At 36.7% G+C, this 26,553-nt stretch overlaps 1 protein-coding gene across 1 annotated transcript in view; it reads right to left on the minus strand.

Annotated features, from left to right (window-relative positions):
• The window catches only part of LOC124795978, a 258,146-nt gene that overhangs the window by 100,019 nt on the left and 131,574 nt on the right, over positions 1-26,553 (minus strand). Inside the window, exons 15-17 of the mRNA XM_047260060.1 lie at positions 22,743-23,930; positions 20,815-22,021; positions 3,393-3,457 (exon numbers count right to left, since the gene is read on the minus strand). Coding sequence (XP_047116016.1) covers positions 3,393-3,457; positions 20,815-22,021; positions 22,743-23,930 — 2,460 coding nt within the window. The remainder of the gene's footprint in view (positions 1-3,392; positions 3,458-20,814; positions 22,022-22,742; positions 23,931-26,553) is intronic.

Genomic DNA, 26,553 nt, shown 5'->3' on the forward strand with positions numbered 1-26,553 from the left:
CATTGCTGCCAAGAAGAACCAAACAGGACATTCTATCAATTTTATCAGTGATTCAGGACTAGAAAACTGTTCATAGATAAGTCAGGGCACGTGAACTTTGACCTACACTGCCACACATTCTCTTCACACTTAAGATATGCATTACTAAATTATTGTACACTGTCACTAATCTGTGTTGCCATCACTTGTACACCACAGTTTCTCTAAACCTATTTGACCCTGCGAAGAGGCCGTAAGGTGCTGTGCAAGAAAGCCACCTCAGTAAAAACAAATATATTTGGTGGTAGGGGGTTCTTTTCCTGCCACATTTATGTTCGTTGCCAAGAACATATGGTGAGTAGCAACTATCCTTGTTATAATACTGTTACATTCAATCTTGGATTTTCTACAGTTAACATAGGGAGTTGGGATCACCCAATTGTATGAACTGCGGGATGTTATTGCTTCAAAATCATTTTACACAAAGCACTATTAATATTCAGGAAGTAAGATTTTTACAAATATGTTTAACTGTAAAAGAGATAGCACTACGTTTAAAAGACATGGTAAATTTAAAACATGGAACCACAGATTCCTACACACTGCTTTGCAATGCAAACAAATTCACTCCAGAATATTCTGTCTCTCAATAATTTCATCACAAATACATCAACAGGTGCTTGCAAAGATAAATTTGTGGCTTGAATAGTGGGTGAAATGGATACCATTTTTCAGTTCTAGACTGAAAGGTAAACTAGTAGAGCAAGGGAAGATATTTTCTTTGAGGAACAAATTAAGTCTTGTGTCCTAAGGTGTTTACATTCACATGAATGGCAGAATACTATTTGTAGAGTGATGAGAAGGAAGGGTTTACAAGCTGGGAAAGGATGATGAAGGGCTTACGTTTCACCTCTTATATGAAGAGTGCCTAGAGTAGTTAAAGTGTAAGCTTCAACTCACCCATGAAACGTCACAGAGACACACCAGAGCATATATGTAACCCTAAAGTCTGTGGAATCACATGTTTCAAGCCAGCAAAAAATGGGACTGCTTCTCAAATGAGATGTATGGGGCTGTACCTCTAAGGTCAAAAAATAAGTTTCACCACTCATTCTTACAAGTAAAAACATGCAGCAAGAAAGATGAGATAAAAGAAAGAGAGCTTTAGTTACTGCACCATTACAGTGTCGTTTAAAACAATATTGACAAATGCTGAAGGTAAGCTATTGTTTGCTGAAACTATCTGTATCTGCTGGTTCCAACTAGGATGGTGTGAGGCAATGTAAAACCATATGTGGAAGACCCTCAACACCTCCCTTTTGATAGGTTGGAAACCGAAAAGCAGTAGTGTCATGCCACAACTGCCTTATGAAATTGATTAAAGCAATTACTGAGGGTTTGGTAACATAGCATTTAGCACAGTGAAACATTTTAAATTATTTGTTGTGTAACAGTCACACTTGTATGTATAAGAGAGCTCAGATAACAATTCAGTGCTATGCAAGGTAGAAAGTTGGAAGGAACATATAAAAAGGCTATACAAGGGAAACAAATTTGGCGATAATATTATAGAAAGGGTAGAGGAAATAGATGAAGATGACATGGAGGACACGATACTACATGAAGAATCTGATACGTCACTTGGTAGAGCCAGCCATGACAAAACTATTCCATCTGGCATGCAAGATATATAAGACAGGTGAAATACCCTCAGAATTAAAGAAGAATCTAATCATCCTAATTCCTAAGAAGGCAGGTGTGAAGATTATTGAATCATCAGTTTAATAAGTCATTGTTACTGAATATGGGCACAAATTATTTATGGAAGAATGGAAAAACCAGCAAAAGCTGACTTTGGGGAAGATCAGTTTCAGTTTTGGAGAAATGTAGGCACACATGAGGCAACACTGATATTAATAGCATTTGTAGAGAAAGCCTCTGATAATGTTGATTGGAATATTCTCTTGGAAATTCTGAAGATAGGGATAAAATATATGGCACAAAAGGTTATTTACAACTTGTACAGCAATCTGACTCCAGTTGTGAGAGAGGAAGGACATGAAGGGGAAGGGAGTGAAACAGGGTTGTAGTCTGTCCTCAATACTGTTCAATCTGCACATTGAGCAAACAGGAAAGGAAACCAAGGAGACTTTTGCAAAGGGTATTAAATTTCAGGGAGAAGAAATAAAAACTTTCAAGATGTTCGATGACACTGTAATTCTGAAGAGACACCAAAGGAAATAATCTTGACCATCTTGTGTTTATGAGATATCAGATAACACCTAACACAGCTGTATTAACGTACATTTGTCCAGCGAACATCTTCTGGTTACACTGTTTTCAAAACAAATCTTCACAGAATTATTCAACATCAAATGAGCCATTCATAATGTCAGAGGGAAATTTTGGAACATGGAGACCACACAAACACACTGTTGACCGTCTGGCAGTAGCAAAGTGAGCAATGTCTGCATGGAACATGGCATGCTGCTCACACTAGACAGAGGTTAAAAGATGAGCAACTAAAGTAAAACAAGGGTAATGCAATATAGTTGAATGCACAGGCAAGAGGTTTCAGAAATGAGTAGCTAAATTATGTCATTTGGGGAGTAAAAAACTGATGATGGCTACGGTATAGAGAGTATAAAATGTAGACTAGCAATAGCAAGACAAGCATTTCTGAAAAAGACAAAGTTGTTAACATCAAATATAAATTTAACTGCTTGGAAGTTTCTCTTATGGTATTTGTCTGGATGAAACAAAGACGATAAGACAGTTTAGACAAGAAGAGAACAGAAGCTTTTGAAATCTGGTGCAACAGGGGAATGCTGAAGATTAGACTTGTATGTCGGGTAATAAGCATGGAGGCATTGAAATGAAATGGGGAGAAAAGCAACTTATTGCACAACTTGACTAAAATAAGTGACTGGTTGTTAGACATATCTTGAGACGTCATTGAATAATTCTTCTAGTAAAGGAGGGGAGTGGGTAGATGGGTGGGTGGGTGGGAGGAATGGAGGTAAAAACTGTATACAAAGATTAAATTTTGACTACAGTATGCAGGTTCAAATGGATGTAGATTACAACAGTTATGTAGAGATTTGGAGGCTTGCACAGGATAGATTAGATAGGAGAGTTGCATCAAACCAGTCTTTTGACTGACGACCATAACAACAAAAACAAATTAGCATCCATTGAAACATTAGAAATTCATTTGTTTGTTGTATTTATAGCTATCACAATTAACTAAATGGGAAAGCACATTTCCTTGTATGTATTAGTTTTAACTTGACAGATGCTATGCCTTTATCTCCTGAGGCTTGTTCCATGAAATGCCTCATATAAGTATCATTCAAGTTCAGATACGGAGAACTACTCATTAATGCTATTATATCTGCAATATGAGCTCTTACCTTTTGGAGATGACTGATGTCCTTCAACTTATTTCCATTTTGGGTACCAACTTTTGACTTACAGCCTATGGAACAAGAAAAATAACACATAAAAATGTAACAATTTAAAGTTGTACTGTATTAGACATAAAAACTGGCTGCCAGCCAGCCGCAAAGGACACCATGTCTGAGTCATTCACTTAAGGCATCAATAAAACTAGTTGCTCTTCAGAATTACAATTCCTGGCATTTGCACAATCTGGCAGCACTGCATAATGCACTAGTTTCTGGATGGAGTCTTGTCAACTGCTCGAGCTGGTTCCATGCTGTTTCTGCTTGTGATCTAGTGGTAAAAAAGGCATAATGTAGAAACAAGGTTGCAAGTTTGGATCTTTTTCTTCCTTTCTTTTTTAAAGCAAGTTCTGTCTATCTGCTAAAGGTATCAGTCTGATGAAACCTCAACAATAACTTACATCAATTACTAACCCACCATTAATAGTAAGAACTTCGAGAAACATTTCCACAGTAGAGTTCATGGCTGCATCCAGATGAGAATAGTTTATGCTCAAGCATTTTCTTGCCCTACAGTGGCCACGCCACAACTGGCTGCCATTAGCTGACTGCAGCGTGGCATACCAAGGATGTTTCCTGCCCTTGCATTGGTAAGCATAAAATTGTTTTTCATTGTAGTTAGATTCTCCATGTGAAATAACTTCAGTGAACTGGGTCAACACCACCTATTTTAATAAAACACAGTATCTGTGTCAGCACAATTAGTGAGAAATTACACACTTTGGACTTTGAAATGGTCTGCGTTTACATGCTGTCTTTTCAGTGGAATTTCATAAATATAATAGTGTATTCACAAAAACCAAAAATTATGATGGCAGAAGCAGAAAGAGGTATTATAATGTGTGCAATATCATAATTTTTTTGTCCTTACACAAACGGGTATTGGAATAAGCAAGAAGCTTTATGATGGAGAAGTATTCTTAACATTTATTTATTGATGTTTAATCTGGCTGCTTGTAGCTCTGCACAGAACAGTTAAACACTTGGTCTCTGGTGGGATTGGAATGGAGAGACAATGCAACCTTCACTTTGGAACAGGGCCCCATTATCTCAGAGCTAGCAAGGAGTTGTGGCATTTGTCTCTCCCTTATTGTCTCAGTAGTGACTAGAACAAACAAATTGTAGTGTAGAAGATGGGATTAGCTACATATAAATTGAATTTAGCACAATAAATCTGAGCCTTCCAGGAAGTAACTGGATTATCAAACTGTTGACAAACATTCTGTATTGTTCCCAAGTTAACTCGGAAATAAGTGGAGTTTGCATCTCAAATATGCAGCCACAGAGATGGAATACAAAAAGCTTAAGCCTATGAGCTTTAGTTCCATTTCTGCAACTAGGTTTAGGGATACTCAGATGCACCAAATGCAAACTAAACACCATGAATCAACAATTGTCACAATTCTTTTTGATTTTGGTCTTCAGCCAGGGTGTATACATGGACAAGGAAAAAAAATTCCCGGATTTCCCGGTTGAAAATACACTTTCTCCCAGGTGAAAATACAATTTTGCCGTGTTAAGTGATAGTATACTTTTCCTTGGCACTGTAAAATTTATCAGTACTTTGAATGTTTATGGTTTTATATGGCGACATAGAATATCCTGGCACTTTAGAAAACGAAACTAAGGGGGGGAAAACACGTTTTGGAAAGATCTCTGATGTGCAGCAACATGTACGCTGCATAGTTTTGTGTTATGAAGGTATAACTTCGAATTCCACCAAACACCGCATGTTACTTTCCAAAGCATTGAAATCGAGATTGCGACGCACTTTGGTACGCCAGTCATAGCTCATGACGTGATCTCGCCAGCTGAAGACAGCATAGAACACGTGATGTAGTCAGCCAATAGCAAGATCACTCATAAGTAGTGCGAAAATACAAATAGGAAAAAGTTAATGGTTCAAATTAATATACATAGTGTTGCTACAAGAAAAACAAAGCTTTCACATATAATCGTGGTCTCGAAGATTAATAAGCTGCAAGAGAAGCTAAGCTTCCACATATAATGTTGATCTTTTTTGCGCATGTTACACTTTGAGTTGTATCACACAAATGTGCCAGTAAAATTTTTAATAACGACGTAAATTTCTGATCTTCTGGGCTCGAAATTTTTCTAGCTGGTTGTCCTCAAAGAGTTGATTTTTAATTGAGAGTCAAACGCTCTGTGATTTAAGAAATTCATCATACACTCTCGCACATACTTCATCTTGTGTAAAAGGAAATTTACTTTCAAAAAGTAACGCTTTTCAAACCACCATTTGCAATATTTTCCCGTGACGTGTTAGAAACTGCTTCGTTTCAGCAGTTGTCAGAGAGCGCCAGATAACAGGCGCCCCAGTTCTTGCGCAGCTACGATGACGGAGGAAGCTCGTATGTTCGTACGTGTAAAACATTAAAAGATTTTGCGCTATGTCACAAAAGAAACAAGACATCAGAGGATACTTCAAGAGTATCGGAATTTCGTGAACCATACTAAAATGCATAATTCGGCTTGAAGTGCACTTTGTATGTCCAGATTCGGATGTAAATTTTCTCGACTACCACTACTGTATTGTCTCATGTTTGGTTCTTTATTATAGCATAATGCCATGCGAGCTAGAAAACGGAAAACGTGCACCTGAAATGCAGCGAACAGTTGAAACTAACCAACAGTGTGAAATTAAACCCTTCGTTTCAAATAAATTGACTGCCTCATCGCTAAAGATTACTAAAAGTCAAATCTATTTAGCAAACCGACAAAAATAACTTAACTATTCTGCAAGGCGATTAACGCTTGACTGTCAGAAAGGTGGAGAAAATTTTAGCCTTCCGTAAACATGCGAACGTTTTTTTAATTCATTTGATAGCTCCCGGCCGCAGAAATCCGTTTCGTTTTCATTTAATGTGAGAGCAATAAATGATGGAGACTACCCACCTCCCCACTACAGCTCAGACTGCTCTGTGCGGATCTACGACATTTCCGAACCGGGGCAATATTAGGTAGTGGCGCCCAGCCACACATCCGTAGCCAGAAGCGGGAGAAGGTATTACTCATACGCGACTCAACTGCGCATGCACAAGAACCCGCCCGCAACTGCTCAAAGGAATCTAATGTAAACAGCTGTGACGTCACGCTCATCGGAGGCAATTTGTTGTTAGGAAGCAATGCATACTCCTCCTGAAGCATTTGACACACTTTGCTGTTGGCAGACGCTTGTATGAGCACTATGTTTTGCTGTTGTATATGGCGCATTTCCTTTGAGACTTACGTTTTATTTTTGTTCATTTTTCCCCTCGTTCATGTTTTGTTGCTGCAGTGTTATTCTGCAGAAGCGGGATACAGTAATATCCTTTGTTGGAGTATTGATTCTTACCAGTCAAAATCACAAAAATTTAACTGAAAACTAAAACAATAATAGATTCCCGGAATTCTAAAAAATTCCCGGGTTTTTCCTGGTTTTCTCCCGGATGAAAAAATTCCCGGCTTTTTCCCGGATCTCCCGGGTCGTAGACACCCTGTCAGCATACTGAAAACTGAAAAGTTCATTCACTAGATGGTATTCAGATTTAAGGATCATCTACAGTAGTTACACTGTAAACATTATGAGGTAACACATCTGTTGATAATTATAGATTTAAGATAACTGTCACTGACAGTACCCTCAAAGTAGAGGAACATAAAACACAGCATTGATTGCAAAAGGCGAACTTCCACAGAAGGACTTCATAAGCTATGAATAACAAAGTTCAAAATCAAATACACGTAAACCAAAACCAAATATCAAAAAAGGGGAGCTCAAAAAGCTGTGAAGAAAAATGAAACCAGCGGATGTTCAATTCCAGTTTCTGCTAACATGAAAGGAGAAGCACTTGTCATCGAAATGTGTAACACGAACCTAAGACGCAGACTGTAATATCTAGAATAAATCATCCTTAAGCAAAACTATAACTCAGTCTACAAATAAGGAAAGAACGACAAGTATCATCTACACATAATGATTGCAATATAACTGCTGCTCATGCCTTGTCAATACAAGTGAAGAACTCCCATGCCGAATAATTTTCCAGTGTGCAGTATGCTTAAGACAGAGAGAACTCAAAATACCAATAGTTTCTCCAAGCTGAGCATGGTGCTAATTTTCTAAGCAGTTCTTCACAGTCAGTGCTATTTAGTTCTTGATGGTTTCATACAAACGACGTATCTAGCTTATCACGACATTCATATGAGAATTATCATGTTGTTGTATCAGAGCATAGATGGCTACATTACTCTAGAATTAGTATATACTATCCATAAGCTGCTGAATCATGATATATAGCTAATGCTACAGGGTCACTGTTAGCTCGATTATGACACATATTATCAGAGAGCAAAGCCTGTTTATTCAAATTACTGTAACATACAGAACTTGTGTAGTGACTGTCATTTCAGTTGCATAAAGGATGGCACAATTTGTTATGAAGTTATCAGCAAAATGAATTACCACAACAATGAACAATTATGTTGTCATTTTTGTATCACTAGCAGCTCATTAATTGAGGACTATTTTAGTTAAGTCAGGTTATTCACAGTGATGACAAATACAAGAGACATCATTTTCAGATTGATCTTGTGATATACTTTGCAAACAGTGATGCATGATTTAACTGCATGGTGAGCAATGTTTGGCCTGTTGTATAATACATAAAAATATTATTTATGATACGAGGTGCATAAAGAATTATTACATGTGCAAAATTAGTACTAAAACAGTTGAAATAAAAGTGTGATGCAAACTGTGTTGAGTAGTATTGTTTGAAGAAAGCACTTATTTCATGAAAAATTATAGCTATGGTCTGTAAGTATGAGCTGGACTTAACTTCAGAATAAGTACATAATGCAGGTACACAGGACAATTTAAATTTAATTTTCTACTCACACTACAATGTACAATGTTATAAAAGTTTTATTTGCAATTTCTCGGAAATTAACACTCAACAGTTTGCATCATTACAGAATTAATATGTATATGTTTACTTATTCATTTGTCAACCTGTAGAAGCTCTAGAATGTCTTGTTACAGTCAAATGTATACTTGCCAGAAGCTATACAGCTCAGGGCTATAGCAAAACTTTGCTCTTGTAGACATAAGCTTTTATCTTATTATTCATAACAACAGTGCACAGCTTGCATTAAGAATATCAAAGCAATCATTAAATGGCAATGGTGGAGGAATCATTAATGTTGGTGGTGGATATAACTGTCATTTGACATTGCATTGCATTCTCTACCTGTAAAACAAGAAAATGATGACATCACTTTAAAAGGAATACATTGTGCACTCCATAGCTTATGTTCAATTCACAACATGATTCCCTTCAAGTGTTAGGAGTTTTTGGTTCCACTTCCTGCTTGTTCTTGAAGGAAACATGAGGCAGTGTAGCATGGTAGGTGCACTGTGGATGTTGGATGGGGACCAGGAGAAAACAGGTAGAGCTTAATCAAGAGTTGATGCTCATAAGAAGTGTTGACACCACCAAGCTACCTTTACTCAAGTAATCACTGCTACACTTTTTGTGCCACCACTATTGTCATTTAAAGCAATTATACAGCATAATACCAACTTATTCACTGAGTACCCACACCATTTTGTTCATACAGATGTTAGTATCATCTACTCATAATGACCACAACATAACTCCTGCTTGTGGTTTGTAAAGAAATGTGAAAAGCGCCTCCCAAATTAGTTTTTCTATTTGCAGCATACATAAGCAGAGAGAATTAAAGATAACAAGAGGTTAACCAAACAGAGAAGGGGAGATTGTCAACACATTTCCTAGAGTGCTTGCAGTTTGACTTTAATTTAGTTCTTGACTGTTGGGTGGAAACACAGAGCTCCCTGCCTTTTACAACATATCTGATGTGGGAACTTGATGATGAAAACTGCTGTGTGTTTATTACCAAGAAACTGCACATAAAATCTGCTTGTTTCACACTTTATCTTTTTGCTTTAGTACAATTTTTGCGCTTCTAATGGTTTAAACATTTGACTGAAGAATTGTAAAAGAAGGCTGTAAATCTGGAAGAAACATGGAGACAGAGGAAAGTTTGAAATTGATTCTGTAATGGTAAGACAGATTTTGGAGCCATATTTTGAACTATAAAACTTTTCCTGGGACAGGTGTGGTAGGTGCGAAAATTACTGAACTTTCAGTTTCAGAAGTCATGGCTGCAAACTACTAATATGAATTCTTTACAGAAGAATGGAAAAACTGGTAAGAGATGACCTTGGGAAAGATCAGTTTGGGTTCCAGAGAACTGTAGGAATACACGAGGCAATACTTGACCCACAATTTATCTTACAATATAGGTAAATCTACGTTCATAGCATTTGTAGATTTAGAGGACGATTTTGACAATGTTCATTAGAAAAAAACATAATATTCTTGTTTGAGAAGTTTTACTAGCTCAAATTGCAGTTAATTTCATACATAGGCAACTAGGTTCAGCTATTTTAATTGGCACCTTCAGGTCATCCACATACATCAACCACTGTGTCACTCTGGGCAGTGCACTGTCATCTAGCTGTGGACATGAAGTGACATAATGGTTGATGTATGTAAATGATCTGAAGATGGCAATTAAAATTGGTGAAACTAGTTATTGGTCTATGTAACCAGAACAAAAAATGTTTTTATCATAGAAGGAAAATAAAGGGGGGGGGGGGGGGGTGGCGGCGAATATGTTCTGGGCGCAGTTAGGTGTGTAAAAGAGGGAACTAACTTTCACACTTACTTGGCAGTTTCAAAGACATTTAAATCAAAACATTTTGACATATTTCCACTTTTTTACTTGTCAGTGTTAGTACCCATGTTATGTAATATAATGCAGCATGTGAAGTAAAGTAACACGATATGTGATGTCATTTCAAATAACATTAAATGTGCTATCATGTCATCCAACATGGCATTTGTCATGTAGTGCATTTTGAGACAGTGTGTCACTAAAGTTTAGAATGCTTGTAGCCCAACTCTGGGATAATTCTATTAAAGATGTACCCTCACTCCCGAACACTTCCTATTGTAGATGCATCCCACTCACTTGAAGCACATAAAGTTGCCTCTATTTGTTCTTACACCCCTCGCCATAGATGTAGCAGTGGGGGCCCAAGAGAGCTCAAAGCACTGGGGAAGTGGATAAGTCGAAAAGCTGGTTCCTTTCTTTTAAATCCCTAACTCCATCCAGAACATATTTACCTTTTTCTGTGGTACAATAGGAGCATTTTTTTATTCTGGTTCATAACCTTTACTGTGTCATAATTTTGCGATTAGAACACTGGGGGGAGAAAAGGACAGGTATACACTCGCACACACACCCATATCCAACCACACATACACAGACACAAGCAGACATTTGTAAAGGCAAAGAGATTCGGCAGCCTCGACTGACATCTCTGCCGAATCTCTTTGCCTTTACAAATGTCTGTCTGTGTCTGTGTGGTTGGATATGGGTGTGTGTGCGAGTGTATACCTGCCCTTTTCTCCCCCAAGGTAAGTCTTTCCGCTCCCAGGATTGGAATGACTCCTTACCCTCTCCCTTAAAACCCACATCCTTTCGTCTTTCCCTCTCCTTCCCTCTTTCCTGATGAAGCAACCATTGGTTGCGAAAGCTAGAATTTTGTGTGTATGATTGAGTTTGTTTGTGTGTCTATCGACCTGCCAGTGCTTTCGTATGGTAAGTCACATCATCTTTGTTTTTAGATATATTTTTCCTGCGTGGAATGTTTCCCTCTATTTTTTAGCTTGCCTTTAAGCCATCGTATCTCGACGATGGTAAAGATTATTGGACATATAACATTGTGCTTTGAATTTATCCATTTATCTACCTTCACGCAAAGTTTGAATTTATTCGTATAAGTTTAAAGTATAGAAGCGGCATGCTTCAAAAACCTGCCAGAAAAACGTGCTTTTTGCATGTAAAATCCAAACGAACATGATTTTTCAAATGGTTAAAAGTCATCTTACATAGAGGTCCAATACACTGGTGGACCAAATCTGAACCATCTGTCTCATTCCAGTCCAGAGTTATGTAAGGGTGACTGTTCTTTTGAACTAAAATCTGAATGGTACACGTATAAATGGTGCCATTAACTGAGCATTAATTTCAGCCTTATTAAAATGTTTAGCAAAAGGAATTATTTGATTGACACAATATGCCTGGGCATCATCTCCAGTTTGTCGTTCAAACCTTGAGTAATATACTGTGATGTAATTACAGTGTGACAGATGTTCTAATGGCTATACAAACTTCTGTCACATGGAGATTACATTTGTCATAATCAGAGATTGCACTTCTGCTGACAATGTCAGGTAACCATAATGTTGACTGTAATATACTCTTTAGAATTCTAAATGCAGCAGGGATAAAATACAGGGACTACTTGTACAGATACCAGACAGATATTTTAAAGAGTCAAGCGGCATGAAAAGGGAGCAGTGGTTGAGGAGGAAGTTAGACAGGGCTGAAGTCTGACCCCAACATTATTCAATCTGTACACTAAGCAAGCAGTAAAGGAGGCCAAAGACAGATTTGGAGAAGGAATTCAAGCATAGCGTGAAGAAAAAAAACATTTGAGGCTTGCTGATGACTAGTGGGGTACAGGGTACTCTTCGCCATGCATCGTACAGTAGTTTGCAGAGTATTTATGTAGATGTAAATGAAGATTTTAATTCTGTTGAAGACAGCAAAGGAATTGGAAGTGCAGTTGAACAGAATGGATAGTGTCTTGAAAGGAAGATATAAGATTAACATTTAAACAAGGGTAATGGGATGTAGCTAAATTAGGCAATGTTGAAGGAATTAGAGTAGGAACTGAGACACTACACATAGCAGATGAGTTTTGCTGTTTCGGCAGCAAAATAACTGCTGATGACCAATTTGGAGGAGATATAGAATGTAGAATGGCAATGGCAAGAGAAACATTTCTGAAGAAGAGAAATTTGTTAACGCTGAATATAAACTTAAGTGTCAGGGAGTATTTTCTGAAAGCATTTGTCTGGAATGTAGCCTTGAACGAAAGCAAAATGTGGATGATAAGCAGTGTGGACAAGAAGAGAATAGAGGCTTTCGAAATGTAGTGTTACAGAAGAATGGTGAATGACAGATTGGTAGACCACATAACTAATGAGAACGTACCGAACAGAATTGGGGAGAAAGGAATTTGGGACATAATTTGACTAAACCAAGGGATCGGCTGATAGGAAACATTCTAAGACATCAACAAATAAATCATAATTTTAGTACTGGTGGCTAAAAGGTGCAGAGGGAGGTAAGAGTTGAGTATAGTAAGCACGTTCAAATGGATAAGATATATAAGAAATTAGGGCTCCTATGGAGGCACATAAACAGTTGTTTTCCCTTCGCTCTATTTGCAAGTGAAACTGGGAAGGAAATTACTAGTAATGGTACAGGCTATCCTCCACCACACACCGTTCGGTGGCTTGCAGACTATCTATGTAGATGTGGATGTGGACTGTAGCAATAATTTACAGAGAAGAGGCTTGCACAGGATAGAGTAGCATAGAGAGCTGCATCAAACTAGCCTTCAGATTGAAGACCACAACAACAATAGTTTTTTATGCATACCATTCTGTAAATTAAGTATGACAGGTTAAACATTGCTAACTCTACAGTTGAACCATGCACTGCTGTATGTAAAATACATCTCAAGATCAATTTGAAATTACATCTCTTGTATTTGTCATCACTATGAATAATCCGACTTAACTACAATAATCCTCAATTCATGAGCTGCTAATGATGCAAAAATGACAACAGAGTTGTTCATTGTTGGGGGAATTAAATTCACTCTGGAGATAATTGCACAAGAAATTTTACCATCCACTACGCAAATGAAATGACAATCATTACCACACAGGTTCTATATGTTACAGTAAGTTAAGTAATCAACTTGCTGAAATCCTACTTCCAGTGATCTGAAATATACTGAGCAACAGTTATTTGAATAAACAGGTGTCACTCTCTGATGCATATATGTGCTATAATCCAGCTAGCAATGACCACTGTTAAAAGTAGTGGTAGTTATGAATAATGAATCAGCAGTTTATGCATAGTCTATACAAATTCTCAAACAGTCCACCCATTTATGCAGTCATATCACACCTCAAAAATTCTCACATGAATGTTGTGGTAGGCCAGAGGTGTCGTTCGTAGGAAACCATCAGGGTCTCAGCTTTGTGAACATACTGTTTTTTAGGGTTCTCTCTGTCTTTAGCATAATGCAAGTTGAATAGCTCTTCAATTAGGCACTTTTGACTTTTATTGGTAAAGCATTGGCAGCAGTTATACTGTAATCATTATGATACTTCTAGTTCTTTCGGTATCTGCAGATTGAATTATAGTTTTTCTTACAGATGACTCACTCTTGACATTACTGTCAGTGTTTTGTGTTTGTTGTTTCATATTCTGATAACAACTGCTCCTCCTTTTATGTTAGCAGAAGCTGGAATTGAGCCTCATCTGCATACATTCACCAGTTTCATTTTCTTCACAGGTTTTTCAGTCACTGGATATGGTTTCCTCGCACAGTAGACATTCTTGATTTCCTACTTTGTTAATCATAGCTTGCAAAGTCTTTTAGTGGAAGTACACATTTTGCAATCAATGTTGTGTTGTTTTTTTGATTTGCGTTCTTCTGTTTTGAGGGTGGCGCCAATGACAGTGATCTTAGAAACATTTTGTGAAGTCTCAATTATCAAAAGATGTATTTCCCCACCTAAAATGTTTACAGTATAGCCATCAGAGATGACCCTAAATTGTGAATCACATCTGGTAGACAGGCTTTTCAGTTTTCAGTATGACTCATACAGAAAATGAAAAAGAATTGTGACAGTTACTGATTTATAGTTTTTTGTTTGCAGTTGGAGCATCCATGAATTGTTAGTAAGTATGCATTAGCCCCTAAACCTAGTTACCGAAATGGAAATGAAACCCACTGGCTTAAACTTCTGGTATTCCTACCATCGGTCACCATTCCTTTGGGGCACTGAAGGAGCTCATCAGCTGTAGAAATATTCCCGTTGTTGGTAGTATAACAGGAACTTGACAACAACCCTCAACATGTTTGAAAATTCTATGATAGTCAAGTTACTTCCTGGAAGAAACAGAATTACGCTGCTAAATTAGCTTGACACTTTCTTGTCATTTCCAATGAATATTTTGGGTGACTGTCGTAGTTTGACATCAGATTATTAATTTTTGGTTTTGACCCCAAGAAGGTTGTTCCACACGGAAACTGCAACTAATTGCGTCCTTTGCATTGCAACTGGTTTGATCTAGCCATCGCTGGGGCAATAAAGTACAGGTGAATGTAGCAGTTCTTCACTAGCTTTGACATAACGGAGTTCTGTTCCAAAGTGAAGGCCATGTTAGAACTCAATTCCAATCTTGGTGCAGGCCAGATTTTTCCAACAGAGCAACAGAGAGCCAGGTCATGAACCAACTAGGAAATCTTAAGAAAACTTCTCCATCATAAGTTTTCCCACTAATTCCAGTACCACATTGTGGAATGGCAAGAAATGTGTGATACTGAAAACTTGGTAATATGTTTTTCTGCTTGTGGCAACGTAATTTTTTGTTTTAGTCAACAAACTATTTTAATGATGAAATGCCCCATTTCAATACTATGAGAGTATGACGTAGGATGGAATGCAAAGACAGACTGTTTTGAAGTCCAAAATTGATATCTTCTTACTAATTCATGCCAATCTAGGCATGCTCAAGTTATAGATACTTTGCTTTGTTAAAATAGATTTTGTCATAAGATTATAGTGGCAAGTTGTAAGTCATTTGTATTAAGTAAGAAGTGTGTATTTTAATACAACTTTTTCATTAGTTAATGAAGACAACATAAATGTAAGAGAGAAATTAATAATCAAAAATATATTCTTTCAGATTACCTGAAACAGTCTGACAATGCTAAGTTAGCTTACCAATTCCCCACCTTCAGTCCGGAACCATGTTGCTGCTATGGTCGCAGGTTCGAATCCTGCCTCGGGCATGGATATGTGTGATGTCCTTAGATTAGTTAGGTTTAAGTAGTTCTAAGTCCAGGGGACTGATGACCTCAGATGTTAAGTCCCATAGTGCTTAGAGCCATTTTGAACCCACCACTAGAAACCTACAGGTTCTGCATTAAAGACTTCGTCAAGCCTGGTCCAAAGTGCAATTTCATCCAGTTGTTCAATAAGGAGTGTGAAGGATAAACATTCAAGGACACAAGATCAGAAGAATAAGAGCATGAGGGATGATTCCCCAAACACCTGGATAAATTTGTTTTTGAAATCAGCAGAGTGCATAAACACGTAGAAACAAAACTTGATGCAGTATCGTAGGTCGTTTTTCTTACATTGCGACCGGAAAGTGTCTCAGTTGTTGCCAACAAATACCAGCTGCTACAAATAACACACATGGGAGGAGTTTATAGTGCACGACACCCTTTTTGTGCCATTAGATGCAAAATATTCCCTGTTCACACTGCCCTTTGCTCAAGTGTTTGCCTCTTGTTAGGGCTCAGCCATTAATTTCTTCTTAAGAAGTTAACCTAAAGGCAACATAACCTGTCATCAGTAACAATACTGCACAAGAATGCTTAATGATGCAAACATGCAGTAATAGTCATCCTTTTGCTTTTTCTTGCTTTCAATTAGAACATCCGTACATCTAACTTCTGAACTTTAGCTATTGAATACAAAAGTCACACAAAGATTAAATGGTCACAGTTCATCATGTATGTATGTTATCGAGACTTCCTGAATGATGAAAATCATTCATGCCAGGACCATCTTTTCTGACATATGAAAATTCTTTTCTGATGTTGTTTGCCTAATAGTTCTTACCTCACACATGATACAAATGTTACAGACTATCTCCAGTGCCTTAAAATCAAAGCGAACAATGTGCTGCCAATGTTAGCCCTTTTTCCATTTGTGACTACGTTATAACACTTAAACAAAACTCATAAGTTGCAAATATGCAAAATCCAATAAGTAACTTTATGACACATACCATGACTACCAATAAGAAAATGATAATTGACAAATATACTCATAGAATCTGCACTTGTTGTGTTACTGCACAGTGTTAGTTTATTGAAGTTATTTCATGTGGAAAATCTAACTACAATAATAAACAATTTTATCCTTATCAATGTGAGCAGAAATGTACTCTATGTGGTGATGCCTAGCATCAGGCAGCCTGTTGTGGGTGGCTGCTGTAGCGCAAGAAAACTCTCGCCCATAAATTTTTCTGATCTTGATGCAGCCATGTGCTCTACCATGGAAATGTTTCTGGACATTTTGCTGTTATGGTAGGTTTGAAAGTGGTGTAAATTATCTCTGAAGTTCCATCAGACTGATAAGTTTAGCAAATAGCCAAATGCAGATTAAAGGATAAATGAAGGAGTGGAGTCGAACTAGCAACCTTGTGTCTACACCATATGACGTTTACCAGTTGACCGTAAACATATATGGCACTGTAATAGCTTGAATAGAAGGCAATACATCCTCCAGAAACTTCCACATCCTACAATGTTACCAGACTGTGCAGGTGGCCTGGCTTAGAATTCTGAAGGACAGACAGCTTTACTTGCACCTTAAATGAACGATTCTGAGTTAGCCTCTTGCAGTGGCCAGTTTTTATGTAGAAGAATATATACTGAAAATCCTCCTGCTGAAACAGAACATGAAATGATTCAAGCTTTCATCTTTAGGCAATTCGCAAAGCAAAGTCTGGACTCACAGGGAACTTTAAAAATTACAGGACACTAAATGAGCTTAGCTTTAGATGTATCTTATTTTAAATATTAAGAAAATGATAAATAAACAAATAAGATAAAAAATCAGTATAGAACTTTACACATTAAGCATATGAATCCACCAATAAAGCAGAAATGGCAGCTTACTTGATAAAAGTACTCATTTATTGAACAACACATGTTCCAGTAACTTGCCTTTCAAGCTTATAGGCTTCTTTCTCTGGAGAACAAAGAAGCGACAGAAATTATGAGAAGAGTTAAGAAGGTGGGTTGGAACTCATGAGACAATAAGACGGCTGGATGGTATTTTGAAGTGAAAGTTAAGATAAAGGCAATGATGAGACTGAAATAATGATGATGATGATGACAACGACGACAATGATAACAAGAACAACAAATGAAGATGGCCAGACGGAGAATGAAAGCATTAGTATAGACTTCACTTCAAATACTGGTCACAAAGACAATGACAAATCACAAAAATTACAACAGTAGAGAAATTTAACAACAGGGAAAATAAGAAACAAGACAGGAGGCCTGTGCAGAAGAGTGTGGGTGAGGGACAAAATAACCATAAGAAAATATGATACTAGGTGACCTGTAATCTTAGAGACAATGATAGTGGTTGCATTCAGGTACGTAAACAGTGTAAAAGCATGCAAACAGTAACTCACATGGAACAGAAGATACTGTAAGGAAGATCAGAAATGATTGGCTTATAGCTTCCTTAGGTGGAAAGTGCATGATGGGAAAGAGGTATACATTGTAATATACAATCATTTCCTTGCATCAAGATATGAAACAAATTTTTCTGATGACTTAGAACGAAAAAGCACTTTTGCCATTTACATCGAGTTGTAGAGAGAAATTCTAGTATTTACTGGGAATGGGCACTTCCAAATACGTTATCTGCAACTTTTCAACTCTTGTGCGAAGTTTAGAATTGTCATATAATACAAGATGATAAATAAAGTTACATACTATATGAGAAATATTGAGCGTGTTTGTATAGAGGGACTGTTAATCAGCTATTGAATACTTAGAAAGCCAGTACACCAAGCAGTCGAAATCTGATTAACAGTTTGCCCTCTAAATACAATCCAGCCATCTGATGATGAAATAAATGTTTGAAACTGATAATGATAGAAAATATTAAATGTGTTATGAAAAGTGTCATCAAGCTAGTGGTTGGTAGCTGTTTTATAGCACAGAATACAACCATGGAATCCTAATAATCTTATCTAGTGACAAAATAGAGTTAAACTTAACTTGTTCTTATATTTATCATTATAAAAATGCTACGGTCAATGATACATAAAACAAAATCTCTGCTGCTAATATTTTTTGTATATCAGACTCAATATTTACAAGAACAATAAACTGTACTCAAACTTTTATTCATGCGTGCCACATAGAAAGGAAATAAAAATTCTTACACTGACAGTTGTAGCACTAACTATGTTTTCGTGATACTTATTTCTATACTCTGTGAGCTACAGTTATGCAACGTTCAAGTAAAATGGTAAGTTATCGACTAAAAATTGTCTGAGCAGCTGAATATTGTCTCATGAGAAAATAAAGTATTGCATATCTTAAAAAATAGTTTTCTGATATTTTTTCCGAATTCTTTATTCTTCTTATCTTTGTATTGTTTATTTTATACGTCGAATCTTTCTTCATTTTCACGTTTTCTGCTCTATTGTTGCTGTTTGTCTTACTTCTGGTCTTATTGATTATGCATTTTCACTGTCGATTTTGCTTTACCATGTTTCTTTGATTGCCACACTACATATAAATCCAACTTTTTCCTAGTTTTTTACATTCTGAATGAATCAAAGCTCTTTCAATTAAATATTAGTCCACCCACTTACAGACTGATCCTCACAATTGGAATTTCGTTTAATTTTATTTTTTTATTACTCTCCTAGAGGATCTCTCTCTATTTGGAATCAAGATGAATAGCAATTCCAAATACCATTTCACACAACATTCTCTGTTGTCTTTACTTACTGTGACAGGTTAAGAAAAACAGATTTATGGCAGTTCAAGTGCATGTTTTTAGACCCTCTGTTATTACTTATCCTGTACCTGTAAAGTTAGGCTATTTTCTGTATCATTACTTGACATATGAAATTTCAGAGCTCTTCTTACTGTTCGATATAATTTATCGTTCATGTCATGAGAACTATGTCTGAAAATAAGAACTGCTGGAGCACTGTTTTGCCCTTTACTGTAAAATAATAATAATAATACACACACACACACACACACACACACACACACACACTCTCTCTCTCTCTCTCTCTCTCTGATTCATCACACATTCTCTCTGTCAGCCGCCTACTACATTGTGCATGCAGTTTTAACTATGTATTCATGTGTTAGTTTTCAGTATTTGGTCTCAATTACACATGGGTGAATATTCAAAGACTGAGGCTGATATTACATGCTTTTGCGTAATGCATAAGAGAAAGTATAACTACAAGATTAAAGTCTGCTTATGACTATTACAGAATCATCTTGTAAATTTTATATCTTTGTATGACATGTTGCTCTTAGTCCATAACACGTCATATTATGAGCAATGAAGTCATTATATTTTTGAAACACGACTTTTTGATTAGTGACCAACCCAGCTTTGATACAGTACTACTGTTCAAAGTCAAAATGGTTGTGACATTAGGTTAGAGGACAAAATCAGATAGCAAATGAGTTACTGTCAATAGTGTACAAGTATATAATGGAATACATTATTGTTGACCATTTAAAACTGTCTATAGGCAGAATTTCAATAACTTTTGGTCTTTTTAATGTAAACATGCATGATAATAGTGTTCTGAACTTTAGTTTCACTGTAAAACATTTAAAAATTGGGAACTTTAATAGCCTTTAAATTAGGTTTCGAATTTACACTAACAACTGAAGCATACAAGAAAGCATAAACACACAGAATCAATGTATGCAAGATGTCAAAACGAAAAAACAGAGTTATTTAGGTACATAGAGTTTTATATGCATTACAAATTCATCTCACTCAAAGAATCAGTGAGTATATGGAAATCATGGCAAAATTAAGACTCAAGTAACCAGAAAAAATTTCAAACTACCATGTGATATTAAGCAAGAAACAACTAAAAGTTGGTGCCGTGCACTGCTATATGATAAGCCAAATTTTGTGAGAAAATGTCAGTCACAGAAACTAATCCTATTAGTCATAGACTTGCATGTTACTGGGTCAATGGAAATACAACGCAGGTATTCATGCCTATTAACAGAAGAGATAATGGGCGACTAGAACGGCTGACTGGCGTGATGAATGGCACTGTTAATACCACATTGAACAGATGCATGCAAGTCAGATTCACGAAAACGTGAAATACTTCCTTCCATAAGTTACCTTTGAGCAGCAGAATTATATAGCAATTCGACCTTCAGATGCATTTATTGTATCCTCTGAAAATGACAAGAGATGAAGTGAGAGAATGAGAAGAGTGCAATAATTGGTGTGAGTACTACTGCCACTTCTACTAATACAGGTACCATCAGCACAGAGAAATTATGGAAGGAATTGCTTACCATTTGCCAGATGTTCCTCAGACATCACCACTTCATCTGCTGTTGTAAGTCCATGGTGCAGTAGACTGTCGCCCTCATCTGTAATGAGGCTTCCTGAAGAGACATCATCACTTCTGTTTTCATGTGGTTGTTCGCGATCAGTTCTTGTCATCAATTTCTCACAAGTAGAATGTTCCGAAAAAGGCTTCAATACATCTTCCACAGAAAGTTCTTGAACTTTTCTACTATCAGGGGAAGTAAATGATATCATATCTTGCATTTCATTTTCTATAACATTAATTTTTTTCGAGTTGTGAAATGAGTCTTTCACTACATCATTATTTATCATATCATCAACTGAGAGATGGGTATTATTATTTTGCAATGTGACATTTATAATTTCTGAGGGCTTCCAAATAGAATCACGATCTAGTGGACTAAGATCACTATTATCGCGTGATTCCAATATTTCGATAGATGGGCTTTGTTTACAATCTTCAGAAGGCACACACAGTCTGTCAGAGTTTGATATTTTTGCATTGTATATGGTAAGTACATCACTGGTAGCATTTTCTAGGAAGTGATTTAGCATCTCATCCACCAGTACTGAAGTATTTTTCTCAGACTTACTAGACTCATCAATGATGAAAGTAGTATTGCCAATGCAGATATCATTTATTGTGTGAGGTTCTTTTTCAATGGCAAGATTCTCTTGCTTCTCTGCTTCATCTAGGATAACAGTTCTTGAATCACATTGAATTTCACTTATTACACCAACCTCTGGCTTGGTGGTCTCACTGAATTTATGTGCATATGATAAAACTGTTTCTCTTGATGCATTACCATCTGGTACTTCTCCGCATTCTTTCAGTTTAATGTCAGGTGATACAAATGAGTCCTTCAGAAGTTGCAGCATTATTGATTCAGTAATGCTGTCAACAAGCTTTAGTTTTTGTATCCTGTTATCATTCTTTTCAGAGCCAACAGTTATTTTAGACTGCTCTACTGTTTGGGCTTCTGGTGTATGCTCCTCATGCTCAACAACAAATGTTGAGCTCAACTGCACAGACACAGGATGGCTCTCCGTGCAGATGCTATCATCTGCACTGTGGCAGAACTCTATCCCATCTCTGCCCTGATTGGTATGTGAATAGACATTCAATACAGATTCCTCAGATAGTTCTTTCTCTGATGGTTGATTCCGACTTTCTGTAGATAATAGCAGTTCCTGTTAAAAAAAATTGTAAAAACACAATTAACAATAACAACATTTCAATAAGGGAAAATGTGTTCTACTGAATTATTGTGTTCATAGCTAAGGAAAATTTTTACGTGTTTACTATTATTGATTTGCATAACAGCTGATGCGAAATAATACGATGTATATAGGTGAAACAAAATGCAATTAATTAATGAAAAGTGGATTGGATACCCCGAAGATAACATAATCTTTTATCATCTCTCTCTAAGAATCCAGGGGCTGAAATGATTTTTCCTATCCTTCATGACTAGTGTTGTATAGTTTCACTTTTCCTTTTCCACAACTGTATTCTGATGACACACTCATACAAATCCCATAAGTTAGAGATTCAATGCTATTTTAAATGTGGGTATTATTCCTTCTCAAGCTCTCATTTTAATGGCTGGAAGCTAATGTTTCCAATCAAGTTAACATTCAATTTATGAATAGCGACCTGACTGACAAATAGATGCTGGGAACTAAGTTGTGACTGTATCAATTTTTTAATATTTCTCAAATGTAATTAATTATACAGCTATATGGGCACTATTCAGCAGGAATGAAAAACACAGTCTGTATTATTACTTACATCAACTATGAGCTGAATACTTGCAACAAATTCCTTGCTTGAATTAAGTGTATTAGATCTTTGGCTTTCTAGAATGAACACACAAAGCAAAACCAGCAGAGCAATTTTGTGAAAACTCACCTGTGTAGAATCCTCTCCTTTTTCTTCTCCAGCTGCCAAAATACTAGGTGATGCATTCATTACTTTTATGTCAGATGTAAGGATACAGAATGTATCACCTACATTTTGTGGTGCACACACTAAATCTGTAACATTTACTACATTCTCAGATTCTAAGTCCGATTTTTCTGAAATTTCATGTTGTATACTATCAGCTGATGAAGCTTTCTGCACTTCTGTGGTGTCTGATATCTGCTGCATACTCACGGATGTCTCTTCAATTTCAGATAATTCTTCATTTATAGTAGCTGATGTACATGATTTTGAGACAGTCCTGTGGGGGACAACATTATTGAGAGAACTGTCTGACCTCTCTGAGAACAAGTTATTTGACTTAGCTTCAGATGAGTTCTCAAGAGGCTTGAAGGATGAGGAAACACAAGAATCTTGTGTGTAGTCATTTTTAGAACCCTTACATTGCTGTGTTGATGAAACTTCTGCATTAATCATATCAAAAGTGCTGTTCACCAAAATTTCAGAAATCTCTCTGTCCTCTTCAACAAAATCATCGCCTGAGGCAAGCATGGTAGGAATTATGGACACTCCATCATTCAAGGCTCTTGCTGAAAAAGACTGCTCACTTTTTGTGTGTTTTACATAACCTGAACATTGCTGTTCTGAGCTTAAGGAACTGATTTCCTTCATGGAAGATGTCTTTATGATGGCATTCTTGTTCTTGGAGTAGCTATTTTTCTCTTGAGATATATAATCTTCAGTGGAGTCAGGACCCTCTGTCCTCTCATAAGAGCCTGAGACAGAAACAATATCATCCTGATGGTTATCATCTTCAGAAGTGTGTGCTTCCCTGAATGTGATGCTATTAGTGTCTTCTGGCAGAAATTTTACAGAGTTAGCTGTCTGTTCTGAAATCACAGTTGGAATCTCAGTGCTTAGGCCATTTGATATTGACTTTTGAGAACTATCATCTAGTGGGGATTCATATTCAACTTTGTCCAACACCTGGTTGGATTTTCGTTCAGTCTGTTTACATGGTTCTGACTTTTCCTTAGTTCTACCCAAAATATGCTTGGAGATTTGTTCAGTCTGGACACGGGGCTGTTTTATCTTAGGTTTGACAGCAAGTAAGGGGGATGTGTTGAAATTTTGCTTCAGTTGTTCTTTTATTCGATTGATGTATGAATCAAGCGCCTGAAACATGCAAGATTCGAAATTTTACATCTGATATGATTTGTTAGATTTCATTTCTTACAATAAAGATGGAACTTTACAATTAAATTTATTGTTTTTTTCCAGACATATACAGAAAATGCAATTTAGCTGTTAAACATAATAATAATAATAATAATAATAATAATAATAATAATAATATTAATTTTTGAAGTCATACTGGAAGAACAGTTACTCTTACGCACTATAATGAACAGTCAGTCTAGATCACAACTAATATTTATTTACTCTGCTAACCAGTTTCATTCAAACATGACCATTTTCAGGCCAATAACAACTGGTTGATTGGTTGGTAGCTCTTGGTATGTACAAGAGTTTTGTGTACTAATTCTACACATCAAAGAGGAGTTAGTGGTCTGAAGATGGTTATAGTTGACTGAAACTGTTTACCAGAGTAAATAAGTATTATTTACAATCTAGACAATGTTTTTGTTACACTATTAAACAATACATACATGATGAAGGTAAGAGAGGGTGGGTGGGGGGGTTAGTTCACTTTCAAGAAGGACAATGTCCAAAAGTTCAACTCTATCTCCAATCATTTTTAGGTGCTTATTGACTTGCAACACCTGCACAATATGGCAAATGGTTATCTGTATTCCCCTGATTATTTGTTAAGAACTGTGAGTGTGTTAATAAATGTTTAATGAATTAAATTGTTACTGTCTGCTAGTGTATCAGCAATGTCAATATTTATGGGAGGTACAATACTAATTCGACCCCCCCCCCTCGCGCGCACACACACACACACACACACACACACACACACACACAAAAGCATGACTACACTATCTCATCTGACTATAATGCCCAGGCATCACTTTTTCTGAAGAAGGGCATTATCTTCTGCTCGTAAACGTTTTCAGTCCTTTTTTATATGCCTGTTGACTGCAAACACATGAACCACACAGTGAGTTTTAACTTTACTCCTTCCATTATTTTTATCTCCTCTAACACTTCCCTACATCAATTCAGTAACATTGCATTTCATTCAGAGAAAACAGCCTTTACATAGGACTAACATGGAAAATTGCTCTTGCATCTCACCCAAAGTAGGCACCATCTGAAATGAATATTTTTTACACCATACTTAATGATACAACTGTATTTCAAAGGATCTAACAGATGGAAATGTACAGGCACATTGAACCCTGCTAAGTTCATCAATGTACAAAGTCAGTAGTCAATATTTGAGCAGTGTTGTAATATAGTAAAGCATGAAGTGCTGTGTGTGTACAAATGTAACTTCAATATCAGTTTTATATCAAGAGGGAGACATTAAACAATTTGTATCTCACTAAACTGTCAAATAGTGGTTCTTCCCATGTCATCAATTTTTCATAACAAGCAAGACTGCAAAATGCTTTTATGTTTATGTGCCACTTGCAGCAGAGGGGCATAAATTACATACATTATGCTGCATTACAGGCTCAATAAAGAGGAAATGTTAACGAAGTGTTGCCAGATGTAATAATATTCTTTCCTTCTTCATAGCCAACAGTCAGCATTTACTGGACTTTTACTACACGCACATTACTATTAACCCATGAGCAGGCATGCCTGTGTATAAGGTGCACCAGTCACAAATAATATTGATTTGTACCATTCCACTGTTATTTTAAAATTGCGAGCCCTTCTCTTTTCCTTCATTATTGCTTCAGCTAACACAGTAATAAGTTGTGTTGCCATACATCCAAATCAGCAGCAGTAATATAAAATAAATAACATGCTAGTTGAGAAAAAAATTTATTATCCCTACAAGAAAATGACCCTGATTTTGGGCTATCAGCACAGTTCCACAATAAGTCAGTTAACTATGAGAATAATAATCAAATAACTGGTTGGCAGGGATCTGACTCAACTGCGCTGTCTAATGTTTTGAGTGGGTCATTACTATGGGTTAACACCTGTCTGCAGCAACAGAGTGATGTGATAGAAGGTTTATTTTATTATTGTTTAATTAGACAGCGATTTAGCTCATACATGTTTAACTCGGTAACAGAAAGGCAGCTATTCTTTACATGTGTACAATGTGCGCCACATGCCTGCTCACGTTACGAAAACCAGCACGCCCAACTTGAGGGTTAATAAGACCTAGTCTCCTCAAAACTAACTTCTTGTTCTTTTGTTAAGCTATTGATACACACACAAAAAGGAATGAAAACTTTGCTAGCTTTTGTGGAAGAAGCCCTTTAATAACCTAGAGTGCGTGCGCGTATGCTTCCCCCCAGTATGTTGTTGAGGACAACATACTGCGTTCTATTATTTAAAAAGTCTTTGAGCCACTCACACATCTGTGAACTTATTTCATATGCTGATACCTTCATTAACAGCCTGCAATAGGGCATTATGCCAAATGCTTTCTGGAAATCTAGAAATATGGAATCTGCCTGTTGTCTTTCATCCATTGTTCACGGTATATCATGTGAGAACAGGTCAAGATGAGGTTCACATGTGTGACGCTTTCTGAAACCATGCTGATTCATGCACATAAGCTTCTCAGTCTCAATAAAGCTGATTATATTCAAACTGAGAATATGTTCAAGGATTCTGCAGCAAACAGAAGTTAGGGATATTGATCTGT

This window comes from Schistocerca piceifrons, chromosome 4 (genome assembly GCF_021461385.2).
Source record: "Schistocerca piceifrons isolate TAMUIC-IGC-003096 chromosome 4, iqSchPice1.1, whole genome shotgun sequence".
Classification (NCBI taxonomy): domain Eukaryota; kingdom Metazoa; phylum Arthropoda; class Insecta; order Orthoptera; family Acrididae; genus Schistocerca; species Schistocerca piceifrons.